Source organism: Phytophthora cinnamomi (assembly GCF_018691715.1).
Source record: "Phytophthora cinnamomi strain GKB4 chromosome Unknown Contig19, whole genome shotgun sequence".
In the NCBI taxonomy this organism is placed as follows: domain Eukaryota; phylum Oomycota; class Peronosporomycetes; order Peronosporales; family Peronosporaceae; genus Phytophthora; species Phytophthora cinnamomi.
In genome coordinates this window covers 963,761-983,207 of record NW_027150952.1, presented here as the reverse complement: position 1 = coordinate 983,207, position 19,447 = coordinate 963,761, and the positions used below count along the sequence as shown (strand labels likewise).

Sequence of the window (19,447 nt, the reverse complement as noted above, 5' to 3'; positions counted from 1 at the left end):
AAAATCGACGAACCAAGTGCATCCGCTTAATCGCAGGTCCATAGTATGGCTCACCTTCGTGCCCACTGGCAACTTTTGCGAACACTTTTTGTTTTACAAGCGCATCTCAAGTAGTCTGAGACTCGGTAGTATAAGCGGCATAGTTGCATAGGTTTCACCAGATAGAAGTTTGGACATGCCATCAAAGCTGACAAGGAGCCTATCTAGGCATTGGATATGGAACCACATCTCCCCAGTAGGCCGCGCTATCTTGACATCACTAAACTCTTCCTTTCCTACTGAGGTTTGTATTTACTCCAGAAAATCGTGTAGTGCTGGTCGAAGCTCTAGAAATCTTCTAAGCATATGATGAGTGCTGTTCCACCGAGTTGCCACGCCTGCAATCACAGTAAGAGACTGATGAGTCTTCTGCAGAGCCTTTAACCTGGACTTCCCTTTCGTGCTCTTGTTGAAAAAGGTTACAATCTTGCGGAAACTAGTTTCATGTTTTCTCGTTTCAGACGCGGCTAGCTTCATTCCGTTCATGATTTGAGCCGCAGCTCGAGCACTAAGACAACCATCAAGTAACCCTTCATCAAGAGAGTCATCAGTCAGCATATCCACCGATTCTTCGTATGGAGACGCAACAGACGAAGACGTAGTTTCCAACTGTAGTAGCTCAATTTTATTTTCCAACTCTTCAATTGTATGCATTTCAACTTCTGAGTCTTCTATCCATCGCTCTTCGCCAGGTTCGGGCTCTGCAAGATCATCAAAATGGACCCCTTGCGCTTGTCCGAGCGTTGTGTCTTCAACTTCGTCTCTTGTCTTCGATAGGGTGCCTGGTACAACAAGATGCAATGAGTGTGACACGCAACCGAAGTGGTCAACGCCCAGTTTGTCACATGCTTTAACAACATTGGAACCATTGTCACGGACAATTTTGGTGAGCTTCAAAGGGTCTAATCCCCCCTTGAGCATCAAGCTCCTTATCATATTTGCAATCTGAACGCCAGTGTGTTCCCCCGGGAAACTAACGATTTCCAGCGTATGACTTTTGATTTTGAAGACGGCAGTCACGAAATGAATTGTCAGGGCCAAGAAACTTTCAGTTGTGCGAGACGTCCAGATGTCGGTGGTGAGGCAGTAGAACACGGCGCTTGCAACGATTCCCACTTTCAAGTCATTTCGTTTTTGCTGCGCGTAAGTCTGTAGCCACCAGGTAATTGTACGACGAGATGGCATCTCATAGATGCCGTTGATAGCTTCTATCAATGTTGAAAAAAAGCGGAGCTCCTAATCTTCTATGATACCCAGCGGCCGCAAGTTGTTACTGATCCAGTTAACGAGGACAAGCGTAATCATCTCTTCTTCGGCTGGCGAGGCCTTCTTAGAACGCTTTGTTGGTGACAGAAACGGCATCGAAGACTTCCTCTTAGAAGCGATTGCATCATACACCAGCTTGGCCGCAGAATTTCGTTGCGTCACTCCCCTCGCTTTAATCAAAATCTCAGGGTGCTTTTCACTTAAATGCTTTCTAATATCAGCGCTGCTTCCTAACTTAAAGGAAAACGAAACTATTTTTACACTCGGTACAGTACGCAGAAGACGCATCCGACGACGACCACTTAACTTTTCCTGGAGGGAGATGTGCGCTTGGAGCTACAAGCTTTACGGACTACCAATGTGCTGCCTTATGAACGCGCGGCATATCGAATAAATGCAGTTGTGCTTGTGAGTCCTGCTGCGAGTTGTCCGTCATGGTGTTACACAGCACAATCAATGTAATGCGCGCTACTCAAACGAAAACTCCACAAAACAGCTCCACATAAACTTGAGTTCAATCCACCTCGATGCAAAAGAATCTCCACAGCTCGTGTCACTAATACCAATTGAGCTGACACCGAAACGAATCGGCACAAATAATGGGCCCTGGCACTTGCGGTGATTTCGTCACGGGCAGCTCCTCGGACGCGGACATGATTGCACGTCAGGTCAACGGCACAAATGGGGGGGGCACAGGCACGAACTAGAGCACGAGCTTGAGAGCGGACTTGGGCACTGACTTGGGCATAAAGTTGGTCACGGGCTTTGGCTCGAGTAGGGTCAACAAACAAACGCTTGGGCTGGCGGGTGAAGCATCTCGCATACTCATCGTCCGTCTCGCTCGACAGGTCGCCCTCATAGCGATCTTCTACGGACTCCCTTCTTCAACCTGGTTCACGCTGCGGTGGCGGTAGCCATCTGGCTCGCCACGGTCACCGTCTGCTGCTTGCCGTACACCTCCGTCGCCAACTTGTCCTTGGTGTTCCCCACGACCGACTACGTCAAGTCGATCTCGACGTAGCCGTCGCTCACCGGCACTGAGTCACGCCCTGACGACCAGTGACAGGCCACCCTACTACACGCCATCCCCGTCATCAAGATCGTCCGCGATCTTGTGGGCATCCAGTAGCACTTCGAACTCGTCCGCCGACAGCCATCGTCTGCCTGACGGTCCGCCTGGCCGTACTCCGTACTGCACCTCATGCTCCACGACGTATCGCCCTGCCCGGTTTCGGACTCGACGCCGTGCTCGTTCGACGATGTAGCCTGTCGTCGCCACTAGCAGCAGTTCTGGCATTGGGTGTGGCCGTCGAGGCCGTCCTCTGCCTCGAACGCTCTCCACTGGTGCCCCTGCGCGCACTTCGTCGTCCTGGTCGGCTTCTCCGTCAACCGCAGTCTCTCCGTGTCGCCGCTCGGGTGGGTCTCGCACTCGACCATCGCCGTTTCCGACTTCGCGACCGCAGTGAACCCCACGATCAGACCCTGGCATACCCGCCAACCCCATCGGCGCCACCACCCACTGAAAAAGCTCACCGTCCGCTTGAAACGCTGTCGCCGGTCGTGACCCAGGATTGAGCCTCATCTGTTGATACCCGGACGTCAGGTCGATGCAGCTAAAAATCATCGCACCTTAGAGAGTGTCGAGGAGGTCGTCAATTCGAGAGAGCGGAACACGCGGCACCGTAGTTTGCGAATTTAGGTACCTGTAATCGATGACCCAACGGACAGGGTGCGATATGTCACCAGCCCTAATCCAGTCGACCTTGCGAACGCTCGCTCCCGTGACTGGGTCCTTTATGGGGACGGCAAAATAATGGAAGTCCACGGCGAATCAGACTGTTCAATCCAGCCCTTCCTTAGTAGTTCCGCGACGTACGCTGCTTACGCGGTGCGCTCGACCGGGGAGTGGTGAAATGGCGCTCTTGCCGCTGGGACTGCACCTGAGCGCAGCACAATCTCGTGCTCCACGTCCCGCTCTGGCGGCAATCGATCTGGGAGCTCCTCTGGCAAAACATCTTGAAACTCCTCCAGCAGGACACGAATCTCTGCCGCCACCGGTTTCGAACCTTCGTGGCGTGCCGTTTCCACCGCGTAGACTTCGGCGTACTCTCCGGCCTCCAGTCGTCACCGGAAATCTTCGAATGTGACCTCGCTCAGCTCTTCATGGCGTAGGAATGGAGGTACTATAGGCTGATTAGCGTTAGAGCCGGGAAATGTGAGCGATTGGCTCGCCCACAATCACAGGATAGCACTGCTCGAACGATGGGCGACCCAAAATACCATTGTAGGCGTACGTCATTGGCCAAAATATGAACGGCACACGACAATTGGCCGAATCACATTCCACCGTGAGCTCACATGATGGGACCAGCCGCTGTTGAGCACCCCATCAAATCCACGTGCGGACACCTGAATGATAGGCATCAGTGTTGTGTCCATTACTCCGTCTTTCAGGATGCAGTGAGACGCACCCGAGTCGATCAGCATGCGTAGCCGTTTGTCCGCGATGTAGACCGTCTAGATGAAAGGTGTGCTAGGGCCCGCTTGGAGTGTCGAGAGTTCCATGATCTCAATCGTCGATGTTTCCGTGGGTATAGGAGATTTTGGCTGTCGAGGCTCGACAAACGCTCCACTTACGTCCGCCGAGCCAAACCATTTCCCTGCCCCGCGCCCTGGCCTTGCCCACTTGTTCTACCGCCTAGCCCCTTTGTAGTGGGTCTAACTTGACTCACTACTTTTGCTTACACGTCGCGCTACGTGTATGAGGAAGCGTAGGTACTTAGTAATAACTTAGGTTAATTATACTTGACTACACAAGTATAATCTAAATCCGATAAGGCTCCAAGTGACTTTGGTTAGGTAAAATGAGAACTGTATTGCTTGTAAATTGATCTTCCTCCTAAATCTGCTTAAACTGTTTATCATCTATGAAAGGGGTTGGCAGCGACTGGCTGTCAGAGCCTCGCCAATATGCACGTCTCTAATTGGTAGAAAGATGCTGCTTTCTACCAATAGGATCTTTGGGTAGGTGTGGACCACTCATTGTGGTGGCCCACTTCAATGTATCCATTGGTGTGACTTACACCAAGGTGAGGAAGTATCTAAAACTTTTACCAGATATCTTATCTGTTAAAATCACAATTGGCTTGCAGCCACTTGTGCGTGTAACCCCGTTACACCATCCCCCCATTAAGGTCAGACGCGCGGGGTCCCCGCACGTCAACCTCTGAATTGACCATTCGTCAATTCTCCGCGTTTGGAGAAGAAACCTGCGCTCATTCAACGATGAGCGCGCCTCAAGAAAAGAAGACTCCGAAGTCGGTGGAAAGTCATCTCTCCATCGATGACTACTTCGAGCGCCAGAAGGCGAAGTATGGCGACGTCGTCGCCGAAGTCGACGACGATGAAGACATGGAGGACCAGATGGATTCGTCCTCAAAGCGCAGAGACTCAGTGTCGAGCGAATCGCTCGACTCCCACGTCAAGAACGTTCGCCCGCGTGGAGGGGACGAATCGGACGCTTCGAGCTCGAAGCGTTCGCGAACTGAGAGTGATACCCCACTCGCTTCCGCTGGGGCTCTCTGTTCTCCGCGCGCTGCAACTGTAGCGCGTGATTCCAAAGCTCAAGGCTCTCTGCGCGCTGCGCCTGCAGCGCGCGATCCGTGGATGCCGCCCGCGTCCGAGATCTCAGACCGGTATGGGAACTCGGTACCTCCGAATGAGGTGCCGCTATACGTATGCAGTGCCATCAAAGATGACGCCGTGGCTGCCGAGCTGCACTTTGATGAGGAAACGCATCAAAGGCGCGATTACTACATCGAACTCTTTCATGAGCTCCGATGGTTTCAAAGCAAGAAGACATCTTCTCGCAGCAAAGGGCCCGAGTGGCAGGCACTTTGTCAAAGTTGGAACGCTTTTGTTGAGAACTCCAACAAGAAGCCGAGTGCTTACCGTGATCGGATTAAGCAAGCGCGTGATCGCCTCGAGACGTACTCGAACCGTGGAAAGTTGAAGCAACTTAATGTTGCTGCGGAGGAGACTAATGTGCCGTGTGCTGTGCCCGAGGGCTTTCAGTGCGCGAAGTGCTTTCCAGGCGCGGTCCGCTTGAGCGACCGCGACCTGAACGGGTACACGTCGTTCCGTGTGCCCGAGAGTCTCAAAGAGCTCCGTGCTAAGTTCTTAGCACGTGAGGGTTCGGGCGCTAGCGATGATCGCAGCGCTCGTGTTACTTCCGCTGCGCCAGCGCGTACTGCTCTTCGTACGCCCTCACCATTTCCGGAACGTCCTCAGCAAGACGTTCCGCGGCTCCCATGTATCTCGATGGGGAGGAAATCCTCTCCAACGAATACGAAAACGAGCCCCTTGAGGGTTCGTTTTCGGGATGCTATGGTCAACAATCCGCTCAACAATCCAGCGGGTTGAGCCACGGGCGTCACGGATCGGCGGTGGCGGGGGTGGGAACACGCCCCGGGTATGGTCAGCCCCGGGCTGATCAGTACGCGCCTCTCCACGACCGGGTGACCGCCGTGGAGCGTCTGCAGGGCGCTGAGTTCGCCGCCCTGAAATAGGAGCTGGCGAACCAGAAGGCCCAAGTCGTGGCGGTCTCGCAGACCGCCTCGAATATCCAGGTCGAGTTGAGGACTCAGATGAAGGGGTTGCTGCCGCGCGTCCGCGCGCTGGAGGAGAGGCTGCTCGTCGCCGAGGCCAAGTCCTCCGCTTCTGCCTCGGCTCCTGCCGAGGCTTCGGGTCAGCCGAGCTAGATGGCTCGTGCTGCAGGTATGGCTTCAGCCGTCTGACGTAAAAGGTCGGATGGAGGCGCATGCTAGACGGTATGTCTAGCGTGTAACCGTTGCCGTGCCGTGCCAATACAGTGAACGGCCCGATGAAGCGCGGAGCAAGCTTGCTTGCTCCGAAATCCGAAACTGCATGTTTAGCAGGTTTTGCGCAGCTAACAAAACCAATGAACTAACCTTGAATTCATTTGTGTTGCCTCTGCCCACATCGTCTGCGTTCAGCTTCTGTTGGTTAACAGAAGCTGCTATTACATCTTGGACAAACCGAATTACGGCTTGTCTTTTGGTGATGAAATTGATTGCATCCGAGCTGAAGTCATTCAGCTCTCTTTCCGCTAGAGGTCCGGCCTCTGCGTGGTTCTTCGCGGTGTCTGCGCCCTGCGCAGACCCGTGGTCTTTGTCCTTGTTGTTGGAGGAGTCTGCGCCCTGCGCAGACTCATGCGTTTTGCTCATTGTTGCAGCTGACACTGTGCAAGTGTCAGCGGTTTTCTGCGGCTGCTGTGTTGCAGTCGTAGATCCTCCCCCACTTAAAGTGGGAGCCACCACTCCGAGTAAGCTCGGCAGACGGGGATGCCGCATGGCATTCACGTAGAACGGTGTATGTCCGGTCGAGACATGCACCGAGTTATTGATGGCGAATTCCGCCATCGACAAACAATCGCTCCAGTATTGGAACGAGTGAGCGTAGCCCTTCAGAATGTTGACAAGCACGCGGTTCACGCGCTCGGTTTGACCGTCCGTCTGCGGATGATCCGCAGCCGGCATTGAAAGCTGGCTCCCAAGAAGTGTAAACACTTCTTGCCACAGGTACGCTGTGAAGCGCGGGTCTCTGTCCGACACGATGTCGGTCGGCATGCCATGGTGTTTAAACACCATGTCGACGAACAGACGGGCCGTCTGCTACGCGGTCACTTCTGCCGGCACCGCAGCAAGATGTACCATCTTGCTGAAGCGGTCGACGAAGACCACAACACCGGTATTCCCTCCGCTGTCCGGGGGAAGACCAAAGATGAAGTCCAAAGACATGGAGTTCCAACACTCCGACGGAGTCGGTAGTGATTGTAACGGAGCCTGCGCGAATGGCGCAGGCTTTACGCGTTGACATACCTCGCAAGCACGGATGTACTTGCGCACCCACTTATACTGGTGGTGCCAGTAGAAGTCACGCGTGAGAAGGACGTATGTCTTCTCACGTCCGAGATGTCCCCGCAGACGGGGCATCATGATCTCGTAAATGATCCTGAGGCACAGGTCATGGTCACTTGGCACGGCAACGCGGTCCGCGTTGCCGTCGACTGCATTATAAGGAAGCGGTTTGCCGTGCACCCGATATCGGTGTGCACGCGCACGAAGGTGTTTGGGCAGCTTCTGACGGGACTTGTCAGAAGGCGCTGTGCCATAGGCCAGCAAGAGCTTCGCGTCCGCGTCGTGCGCGTACGCGGCCTTCACATCATCCAACAGAGATGATGTGGGTTTGCTCGATCGCATGGCGCCAATGGCATTGACGTCAATAGCTTCTGCATACTCCGGCCGACGTGATAACGCGTCGGCCACTACATTCAATCTTCCGGGTTTGTATTCGACCCGGAAGTTATACTCCGCAAAGAATGAGAGCCATCTCGCCATTCTTTGTGATATGTGTGGTGACTTCACTGCGGTGTGCAGTGATGCATGATCGGTGTAGACTACAAATGGTCTACTCCCAAGCAAATACACTCGGAACTTTGCGAGTGCATACTTCATGGCAAGGAGTTCCTTGTCATGCACCAGATAGTTGCGCTCAGCTGGCTTCAGCTGACGCGATTGGTAGTAGACGACACGATCACGGCCCTCGTGATCGTGCTGCATCAACGCGCATCCGATCGCGAAATCGGATGCGTCACACACTACGTGAAATGGGCGATCTTGGTCAGCCACTGCCAAGATCGGCGCCTCAGTCAAGCCTCGCTTGACTGCATCGAATGCCTTTTGGCAATCGGTTGTCCAATTCCACACAGCTTCCTTCTTGAGAAGCTGTGTCAGCGGGCGGATCTTGCCAGCATAGTCCTCCACGTACTTGCACAAGTACGTGGCCAAGCCAAGGAACTGCCTCAGTTCCTTGACACTTGAAGGCGTTGGACATTCATTTATCACTCTGACCTTTTCTGGGTCAGGGCGAACGCCATTCTTTCCTACAAGACACCCGAGAACGGGTATCTCGCTCGCCCCGAAGATACACTTCTTCAGGTTCGCGTAGAGCTTATGTTTTCGCATAAGCTCAAGTAGCTTCCGGAGATGCACCCTGTGCAGCTCTACGTCGGTCTTCCCGTCCACAGCCCGGCTGTGGATGAATACATCATCGAAGTAGCTCGGCGCGAAGTCGCGCACCGAGCGCAACAAGTGCGTCACGCACCTGTTGAAGGTCGCAGGGGCGTTCTAAAGCCCCTGCGGCATTACTAGCCACTCCCAGAGCATGCCACTTGGCGTGCTCACTGCCGTGAGAGGGATGTCGCTCTCACGCATTAGGATTTGATAAAATCCATCTCGCAAGTCGAGAGCACTGTAAACGGTGCTCCCGGCCATCAAATCGATGATAACATCTTTTCGTGGTATCGGCGTCTGCGCCGGTACCGTCGCATCGTTCAGCTTGTTGTAGGAATGAACGATGCGCCATCCGCCCTGTGGCTTCTTGACACAGAACGTCGGAGCACTGTGCGGGGACTTTGATTCCCACACTTGCCCTGCTTTACGACGACTTTCAAAGAAGTCGTCGATCGATTTCACTTGCTCTCGCGGCAGTGGCCACTGCCGCGTGACACAGTACTTTGTGTCCGGCACGAGATCAATCTCGTGCTGAATGCCCTTATCCTGCGGAAGCTCCGCAGGAATCGCTTCAGGGAGTACGTCTTTGTACTCCCTCAACAATTCGTAATCGGGACTCGACTTCAGCGAGTCCCAACCTTGTTCCTCGAAGCGCTCTCGCTTCGTCTTCGCACTGAGAGTGTCTTCACTCTCAGTGGTACTTCCCATGAAGAGCTGCTTCAGCTCTTCGCTCTCGCTTTTCGTTCTTTCGCTGTCCGAAATAACGCAGACCTGCTCGATGCATCCATCGTGCAAGTCGCGCGTGAAGCGGTTCCAGCTCCTGGCTGGAAGCGAAGTCAACTCCGACGCCGTCGTCGGAGGACTAGCGAGTTCCATCTCACGATACTGGAATCCAGTATCGGTACGCTTAGCGTCTCGACATCCGGCGTCACCGCCTCAGTCTGCCCAGCAGACTGTTCTTGTTGTGTCTCGGTCCCGGACCGAGACTTGCGCAGCGTTTTCCGCTTGCGCCGTCTTCTTGTTGTGCGGAGCCCGGCTCCGCACGGTGGTCCTTCTGGTCCAGGCCCGGCCATGGACGGTTGTTCGCCGGCGGACCCTGTCCGCGGGCGCGCGGTATCAAGCCCGGCTTGATCGCATGGAGCTTCGTCTTGCAGCCCGGCTGCACGACAGCATGCAAATTTCGTCAGTGCGGTGCGTTTGCAACCGTCCGCACTGTTTGCAGCGTCAACTCCCGGAGTTGACACGCCTTCGTAACCTCGACGCCATTCATTGGCGGAGCCCCTCACGACCGAGGGTGCGTCGGCTCCCGGTGCCGACGCGTCGTCGTCGACCTGACCTCTTCGGGTCAGGGACTGTCCCTTACACGCTTGAACGTGGGTGTTGGTTCCCGGAACCAACACATCTTTTTCTTCCGACGTCGGCAGCATTGCCGACGTGGGTCTCGCTTGTGTGCGCCCTTGCGCACTCCCGGGGCACCCCGGGACAGCAGCATAAAGCGCTGTCTCGACTGGCGAGCCGCGCGCACCTGCTGGTGCGTGAGCTGCGGTAATACGGTCGTCGCTCTCTGTCCCGCTGTCGCGATCGAAGCGCACGAGCGTGCGCTTCTTCCAGTCTATCACCGGATCATGCCGTGCAAGCCAAGGCATTCCCATAACAATATCGGAAGTATCGTCCAGGTTCAGGACGATAAAGTGTTCGACAAACACTCGTTGTTTGTACGAGAAGAGCACGTTCACGACGCGCTTCTCGGTCTTCACGATGGCACCTGTTGCCAGTCGTACTTCCAGAAGACTTCGAGGTACATGTACCTCCTCGAAGTCAAGTCTCGGTAAACCCCGCAGTCGACCAAAGTTGTTCGACGCGCCTGAATCCACCAAAGCTCGAAGAGAGTCACTCGCTCTCTTCGACGTTACCTTCAAGATGACCAGGTTCGGCCTGTCATCTTGTTTCTTGCAGCGAGAGCTAGTCTCACTGGGGGCTGCAGTCCTCAGTGTCGCGTGCCCGATGTCGGCACGCGTGACTGCATTACCAGTAGGGCGCCCCGCGCCTACTGGATGTTCAAGTTTATTGTTTGTTCGCGGCGATGCCCGGCATCGCCACGACGGCCACCATTGTAGTGCACGGGAGCCGTGCACTCTCTGGCAAAGTGACCGATCCTTCCGCAACGGAAGCATCGTACAATACTTCCGTGCTGCTGGTGACCAGCAGCCGTTGCATTCGAGAGGTCCATTGGTTCCGGACCTCCCGTGCTCACTACCGGGCGTGGTTGCGACCTCTGCACGTTCGCATGCAGTTTAGCCTGCCGCAGGCTAAACACTTCTTGCATTGCGAGAGTAATCGCAGCTTCGAGAGTACTCGGGTACTCTCGGAAGAGATAGGTCTTCACGGGCCCACCTCTAAGTCCCTTCATGAACGTGACGACCTTGGTCGCCTCGTCAATCGGGTTAGTCACGATATTTGATACCAAGTATCGTGCGCGCTGCGCGTAAGCATGGACATCATGCCTACCCTGCTGAAGGTCGAGGAACTCCGCCCTCGACCGGAACTCGTTTTGCGGGGGCTCAAACGCTTGTCTGAGCTCCTCTTTGAACACATCGTACGTGCTGAAGCACGTAGGATCGGAGAGTCGGCGCCCATTCACCCAACTCCTTGCGCGTCCTCCAAGGCAGCACATGGCGAACGCGACCTTCGACAGCGGGTCGACGATGCGTCGAGCCGCTATGGCTGTGTCGAGCTCGACAAGCCATCGGAGGAGAGGCTCGCCCTCTCTTCCCACGTAATTGCTTACGCTCAACTTTGGTTGAGCACACGGTGTCGTCCCTGACGACGCCGTCACTGAGGAAGCAGCATCACGCTGCTCCTTCATGATGAACCCCAGAGCAACACCATGTTGTTCCGTCGGCGATAGCGTACGCAGCATTGTAGCTATCGCCGCTTCCCCAATGATTGTTGACAGTCGTTGGAGGGCCTCCCACTCTGGGTCCGACCGGTGGAGGCAGTCAGCGCGTGCAACATGCGTTGCAGGCGTGTTGGAGCTCTCCATGGGCACCTCCGTGCTCATGTGGTTCTCGGCTCCGCGTTCGTACACCTCGTACGAACGTCAAGCAGTCGGTCGTTGGACGGACTACAAAGTGCTACCAGGTGTAGTAGGTCCAACTTGACTCACTACTTAGCTTACACGTCGCGCTACGTGTATGAGGAAGCGTAAGTACTTAGTAATTACTTAGGTTAATTATATTTTAATACACAAATATAATTTAAATCAGATAAGACTCCAAGTGACTTAGATTAGGTAAAATGAGAACTGTATTGTTTGTAAGTTGATCTTCCTCCTAAATCTGCTTAAACTGTTTATCATCTATGCAAGGGGTTGGCAGCGGCTGGCTGTCAGAGCCTCGGCAATATGCACGTCTCTAATTGGTAGAAAGATGCTGCTTTCTACCAATAGGATCTTTGGGTAGGTGTGGACCACTCATTGTGGTGGCCCACTTCAATGTATCCATTGGTGTGCTTTACACCAATGTGAGGAAGTATCTAAAACCTTTAACATATATTTATCTGTTAAACCATAAGTGACAATTGTCATGCACAAGTGACAGTTGTCACTTGTGTGTGTAACCCCGTTACAAAGTCGTCCACGGAGCCATATTGCTTGCACTGGCGCAGCTCACAACGCAGTCGGAAGTGCTGCGTGCAGCTCATCCAAAATAGCGTAGGTAACATACTCAACCATAACTTTCGCATGATATCATGACGCTGCGTCGTCACGAAAGTTGGCGGCGAGCATAGCCACAACGCGCGGCCCGTTGTGTAGGTTCGTGAAGTCGATGCACTTCCCTTGCATGAAGAGCTTCGCCCGAAAGATGAACTCGTCCACGGATTCGAGTGGACGACCGTGGTACGTAGGCATGGTGACGCCCTCGATCTTGTGCTCGCGCTGCCCTGAATGTGCCTGCAACTGTTGCTGCACTTGTTGTTGGTAGCCTTGCAGGTACGCCTGAAAATCTTGAAAATCTTGATAGATCTGGGCGTTCTCCTGGCTCAGACTTGCTGCGACATGCTCAATAGCCTGCCTGAACTGGTCCGGTTGCATGCCCCCAGCATTGTGCTCCATGTTGGCGTCCGCCATGGTACACGCCAAAGTTGAAGTTGAAGTTCACGGATTGGTCAAAATACACCAAGCGGCGTTGCTGATTGGTTGAAAGTCCGGGTAGTCAACTAGCCGTGACTTCCCTGAAGTCAGAAGTGAGTAAAGTGGCAACCGAGTCACCCGAAGAACGGAGCCGAAGACGGGAATCCCTTCCCCACCGCGAAGCAAGTGCTACCAAGTGTAGTGTCGCTTGTGCTCCAGACAGAGAATTGCAGAATCAATTAGATTGTAAGTCCTAAGCCCCGCTACCTCTAGCGACCTACGTCTTGTGAAGATCAGTAACATGCATTCATGTAGATGGACAGCAGGCTGGAGACCGCTGGTGACGCTGCCCGCGTGATCTGTCGCCCTCTTGCTCTGCATCGCCCACGTCCCTGTGATCACTGCTGTCCTCGTGCTGTCGCGCTCGGCCTCCGTCTGATTGGCAAGTAGGCGTGTCGATTGACACACTGACAGTCCTCCCACGGTCCTGGGTACTCGTAGACGCCCCGCTTGGACTCATACCCGAACACTTCATTGGACTAGCAGCCGGCTGACGCCCCCGGCATCGGCGAACACTACAGGGATACTCGACCCAACCAGGCCAAGAAGCAGAACGTCGAGCTGCTACAGCAGTGAGAATAGCACCACTGGTCAAAGCGCACCAAAGCATCGGCCGATGGCATGGAAGCAATGAAGCTCCTATGGCAGATATGAGCAACCGTAAAACTAGCACTACTCTGGCGACTTTTCAACGACGTGGTCTTAAGGACAAGTTAACCAACGAGAGAGACGAGCGGCCATCAAGACTGCACGAGCGTGCCAGGCACGGGTGATTGCCAGTGCGTGGAAAAGCAACCGGCAAAGTGAATTCAAGGTCTTTGTCTTGAAATTTGCAACAGCATCATGATCTCAACTCAGACGGCGAGACTCCAGACCTAGGCGTCCGAAACATCCATTTCAGCACACAACCCACGAAAAACAGGAGGATGGGTCGTGTATCATCAAGCAGTCACGCGAAAATGGGTGACCACAACAGCAGGAAACCTATCCATGGGGTATAAAACTACAACAATGGTCGGCATGGCACGGACGCTGAACCACGGAGCCACAGAACTCATACCGGTGACCACTTCGGGTGCGACTTACCCACATCGACAGCCTTGACAAGAAATTGCAGGTGCAGCTCGAACAAATCAAGGAAAATCGAGCCTCGGGTCAGTAGCTACACTCGCCCAGAATATCAACTCTTTTTTTTTCGTGCAGTGGGGGAAACGAACTGGAACAGCGCTCCGAGCAGTGACACTCATGGCAAGAACAAGGACTACGATCATCTCCGACATTCAATAACATTCGAGGAGCTTCGATCTTCAAACCAATGCCCAGGAAAGAAATTGCCGACTCCACACCCCAGATATAACAGTAACAAACTCATCCAAAGACGACCAGCACGCAGGCACGTCTCCCTACATATAAGGCTTCTATAGACCAGTGAATAAGCTCAAATAGAAGGCCACTTAACAACAACAGTAGCCTTTGTCAGCACTCTTCCTGAAACCACTTGAGTTACTACACGAACGGAAGGCAAGAGTGACATTTTTTGAGCCGCCTTCGAAAAACACGTGGGGACAGAGTAAATGCAGCCCAAGCAGCCTCGTTAATGCTTATCTATTAAATAACACAAGCAAGTCTGCCCCCCAATCAAGTCGCTACTGTAATCGATTAATCAGACCAGGGATTTCAACCCTGAAATAAATTTCAGAGAACAAGTATCGAGCTCTGCAGCAAATCATACTGTAATATGCCGTAGCTACGCGCTAGTGGTGCCTCACAATATGTACTACGATAGAAGGATACACCGCAAACCACTTCTGACCCACGAAACTGTACACGTAAAGTTCGTTGTACTTTGAAGCAGGAATATGTGTTGAGCTTGCACTTCGCTGTCTGATCGACTGGATCCCTACCGCGAGGCAGACGGCCTACGCGTGCTGGCACGTGCCACCGGGGTCTGTGGTTGAAGATGGGAAGATCTCGCAACCTGATTGGCTGGACTATCTCTGATACTGGAATGTGATTGGACGACAACTTCAATTTGGGTGCTTATGATTTGCATGTGTTGAGTCAACCGTTTTGAGCCGCAGCCGTGACTAGGCGGATCAGTCTTACGACTGGCAACTTCGTTTGGACCGCAGCCGAGATCGTTTGGACCACATCTACAAGCCTCACCTACTAGGGAACATTGCATACAGTAAGGACTGCTAGCTGGCAAACACACTAACCTAAATCGAGCTCACTTTCGGATTTCCTTCCAACTACTCACTCGACTACCAAGCCTCATTCGCACACTCTCAATTGGTTATGAGCCCAACCTACACGGACACCGTCAAGCTCGTGGAAGATAACTACTTCCACTGGGAGTTCAACATGCGGATGAAGCTCTCGCGCAAGGGACGGCTGCCTCACATCATCAAGGCGGAGTTCGACCCGGTGAGCAACCGCGCCACGGATGCATGGAAGACCGACGATCTGAAAGCCCTTGGGGTGATCGCTGGCGACGTCTGCCTCACATTCCAAGTCTACATCCGTGGTGCGATGACTGCGATGGACGCATGGACCATGCTCCAGGAGCAGTTCAACCGGAGCACGCTCAAGAACCGACTCCTCGTCACCAAGAAGCTGCATAACTTCAAGATGGAGCCCGGTACGCGGTTCACGATGCACGTGGACCGATTCAAGGAAATCGTGCTCCAAATGGAGACGATTGGTGAGCCTCTCGACGAGACCCGCCAACTCGTGCTGCTGCTCGGCAGTTTGACCGATGAGTACCGGATGATCAGTACCGTGCTCGAGAACACGCCGAACATGACGCTCTCGTACGCGATCCAAGCGCTCGCTGGCGTTGAAGCCTCGGATGAATCGTCATCGGCTCAAGAGAAGGCGTTTGCTACGAAGAAGAAGGAGAATTTCAAGCATCGGTTCAACGGCAAGTGCTTCTACTGCAAGAAGACTGGCCACAAGGAATTCGAGTGCCGCAAGAAGAAGGTCGATAACGAACGTGGGCAAGTCGCGCAAGCTGCGTCCGACTTCGCGTTTACGGCAACGGGTGCGATGGACAAGTCGGAGTGGCTCGTGGACTCCGGTGCCAGCTCACACATGACCAGCATCCGGGACAAGTTCGTGTCCATGAAGGAGCTGAAGACGCCAGTCCGCGTCACGATCGCGGATGGCACGAAGATCGACGCAGTTGCAAAGGGCACCGTCGGAATGAAGCTGATGGACGGAACGTCTGTTGCGCTGTCGGATGTGCTGTACATCCCTGAAGTTGATGGAAACCTCATCTCGGTTGCGAAGCTGGCCGAGAAGAACGTCGTCGCGCAGTTCAGCAACGACAAATGTGTCTTTCGCTATGGCGATGCTACCGTCATGGAGTCCAAGCGTTTTGGAAACGTCTACAAGTTGAAGACAGTGGGGGGCGAGGTGTGTCGTGCGGCGACGGCATCTCGTAAGGAGCCATGGGCCGTTGTGCACGCCCGTCTCGGCCACATCCCGTTCAAACGTTACGAACAGCTGTTGACCATGGCAGACGGAGTGCCTTGCGTTTCGGATGGTGTCACAAGTGGTGCCGTCTGCGCAGGCTGCTGCATGGGCAAGATGAGAGCGGACGACTATCCGCGACACCCGGAGAAGCTCGTCGATAGTGCAGGCGTACTGGATCTGGTGCACACGGACGTCATGGGTCCGATGCAGACCAAGACACCCGGTGGCTGCACGTATGTGGTAACCTTCATTGATGACTACTCACGTCACGTGACCATCTACTTCATGAAGGCCAAATCGGAAGCGCTGTTGAAGTTCAAGGTCTTCAAGGCAGCAATGGAGAACGCAACAGGCAAGACGATTAAGCGCCTACGTTCTGACAATGGCGGCGAGTACACGGGCAAGCAGTTCAAGGCCTACCTCGACCGCAGTGGCATCAAGCATGAAAAGACGGTGCCATACACGCCTCAGCAGAATGGACTGGCTGAGCGCATGAACCGAAGTTTGGTGGAGATGGCGCGCTGTATTCTCTACCACGAAGCCATCGAGAAAAAGTGGTGGGCCGAAGCCGTAAACACGGCTGCGTGGATCATCAACCAGCTCCCCAACTCGGTGAACGTCAAGACGCCCTACGAAATTGTGCATGGAACCAAGCCGCAGCTTAAGAACATGAAGGTATTTGGTTCAGTCGGCTACGCGCACATTCCCGACGAGAAGCGCCGCAAGTTTGATGCCAAGGCCTTCAAGTGTCGTTTCGTGGGCTACGAGGATGGTGTCAAGGGATACCGAGTACTCAACGTGGCGACGGGAAAGGTGCAAATCGTGCGCACCGTGAAGTTCGTGGAAACTACAAGTCTGGATGACATGGCGGAGGAAATGGGGCTGAATGACGATGAAGTCAAGGTGGAGCAGCCCAGCCATGGTGGGTATCAACCGGACGACTCAGAACAAGTCGTGCCAATGGATTCTGAAGTTGGGGACGTTATCCCACTTCAACGTGACATGGGCATAAACGATGCGATCGTGCCATTCGGATCGACACATCATATGATTACCCAATCACGTGCTCGCCGCATTGACGAGACAACGGATCTTGAAGAGGCAGGCGCTCGCAAGAAGCAAGTCGTGGCACCGTCGACTACTGGCACGAAGCGCCAGAAGATGATTCAAGACAGAGTTCAGGTTAACGAGGACCAACATGCAATTGAAGGTGGCCAAGCAATGGCTGCAACGGAAGAGGTCCCGACGTCATATGAAGAACTATGGTGAGTGTGGACCAAGTGGAATGGAAGAGGGCTATGCAGAGCGAGTTGAAGTCGCTCGTAGCAAACAAGACATGGAAGCTGGTGCCGAGACCAGCTAACCAACGACCGATCGGCTGTCGTTGGGTATTCGCATTGAAACGCAACGAGAAGGGACAAGTCATTCGTCACAAGGCCCGTCTCGTAGCCAAGGGTTACTCGCAACGTCACGGAGTGGACTATGAAGAGACGCGTCGGTGGCCTACCTGAACTCGATTCGTGCTAAGTTGGCAAAGTGCGTCGTAGATGGATACGACATCGAGCAATGCGATGTCGGCACCGCGTTCCTGTACGGCAAGCTAGAAGAAGAGATCTACATGGACTTGCCAAAGGGACTCCGAGACCTCTTGACACTTGCCGAAGAAGATGGTGAAGAGGATGTCGTTTGTATGTTGCTGCAAAGTCTGTACAGACTCAAGCAGGCGTCACGAGTATGGAACGAAACGATTGACGCGCACCTCAAAGTGATGTGATTCAAACCTGATGATGCCGACCCGTGTGTGTACACAAGAGGGGATGGAGGCGACCACTGCATTGTATGTCTCTACGTGGACGACATGCTGATCGCATCGCGGGATAATGCGGTGATTACATCGGTGAAGGCTGGAATCGCGGAAAAGTTTCGAATCAAGGACCTCGGGCGCGCACGTTTCATTCTTGGAATTGAGATCGATTATAACATGGATCACAAGACACTGAGGATCTCTCAACAAGCTTACACCGAGTCGATCATCAAGAAGTTTGGGCAAGAGAACGCGAAGTCGTGCACGTCGCCTATGGAAGATGGAGTTCATCTGACCAAGGCCGACGAACCGCAGGCGGAAGAAGAGAAGACCAAGATGAAGTCGAAGCCCTACCGATCGCTGGTGGGCAGCCTGATGTACCTGGCATGTGGAACACGACCTGACATTTCGGTCGCGGTTGCCAAGTTGAGCCGTTTCTCGGAGAACCCTGGCCAGAAGCACTGGGACGCCGGAATCAAGGTAGTGCGCTATCTACTGAAGACCAAGGACGTGGGCATCACGTACGATGGGTTACGTGGAACCGAGATCGTCGCCTACTCGGATGCGGACTGGGCCGGCAGCCGCGACGACCGTCGTTCCGTAAGCGGGATGATGTTAATGATGTGCGGTGCTCCTGTGGTGTGGCGTTCGACGTATCAGAAGACTGTCGGGTTAAGTTCTACAGAGGCCGAGTATATGGCGCTGAGCGAATGCGTGAAGGAATGTGTCTGGATGCGCCGTCTATTGAAGGACATTGGCACTGAACAAGTGGGGACTACGGTGATCTACGAAGACAACCAAGGCGCGACGGCACTGACGAAGAATGTTGGATACCAAGCTCGCACGAAGCACATCGACATACGCTACCACTTCATTCGCGAGAAGGTGGTGAGCAACGAAGTCGCGCTGGAGTATGTGGAGACCAAGAACCAGCTCGCTGACTTCATGACGAAGGGTCTATCGTCGAAGACGCTCTGCTACTTGATGTGTGTAGCAACGTTGGACCCAAGCTCGAGACATAGAATTGAGTGGGGGTGTTGAGGTTGCACTTCGCTGTCTGATCGACTGGATCCCTACCGCGAGGCAGACGGCCTACGCGTGCTGGCACGTGCCACCGGGGTCTGTGGTTGAAGATGGGAAGATCTCGCAACCTGATTGGCTGGACTATCTCTGATACTGGAATGTGATTGGACGACAACTTCAATTTGGGTGCTTATGATTTGCATGTGTTGAGTCAACCGTTTTGAGCCGCAGCCGTGACTAGGCGGATCAGTCTTACGACTGGCAACTTCGTTTGGACCGCAGCCGAGATCGTTTGGACCACATCTACAAGCCTCACCTACTAGGGAACATTGCATACAGTAGGGACTGCTAGCTGGTAAAGACACTAACCTAAATCGAGCTCACTTTCGGATTTCCTTCCAACTACTCACTCAACTACCAAGCCTCATTCGCACACTCTCAATTGACCCTGCGGGACAGGTGGTTATACTTCTTGAATAAACACCCGAGGCCACCATCGAGCACGCAGTCAGTACGCAGCGTGTAGTACTGTCTCGCCATTGTGGCATCTCC

General features: G+C 53.9%; 1 protein-coding gene across 1 annotated transcript; it reads right to left on the bottom strand.

Annotated features, from left to right (window-relative positions):
* Positions 1 to 12,147: 12,147 nt before the first annotated feature.
* Positions 12,148 to 12,528, bottom strand: IUM83_13084 (putative retroelement; the record flags this gene model as incomplete). The annotated part of the gene is made up of 1 exon (XM_067937742.1): positions 12,148 to 12,528. The coding sequence occupies one exon, from the start codon at positions 12,526 to 12,528 to the stop codon at positions 12,148 to 12,150; it is 381 nt and encodes a 126-aa protein (XP_067795708.1).
* Positions 12,529 to 19,447: the final 6,919 nt, after the last annotated feature.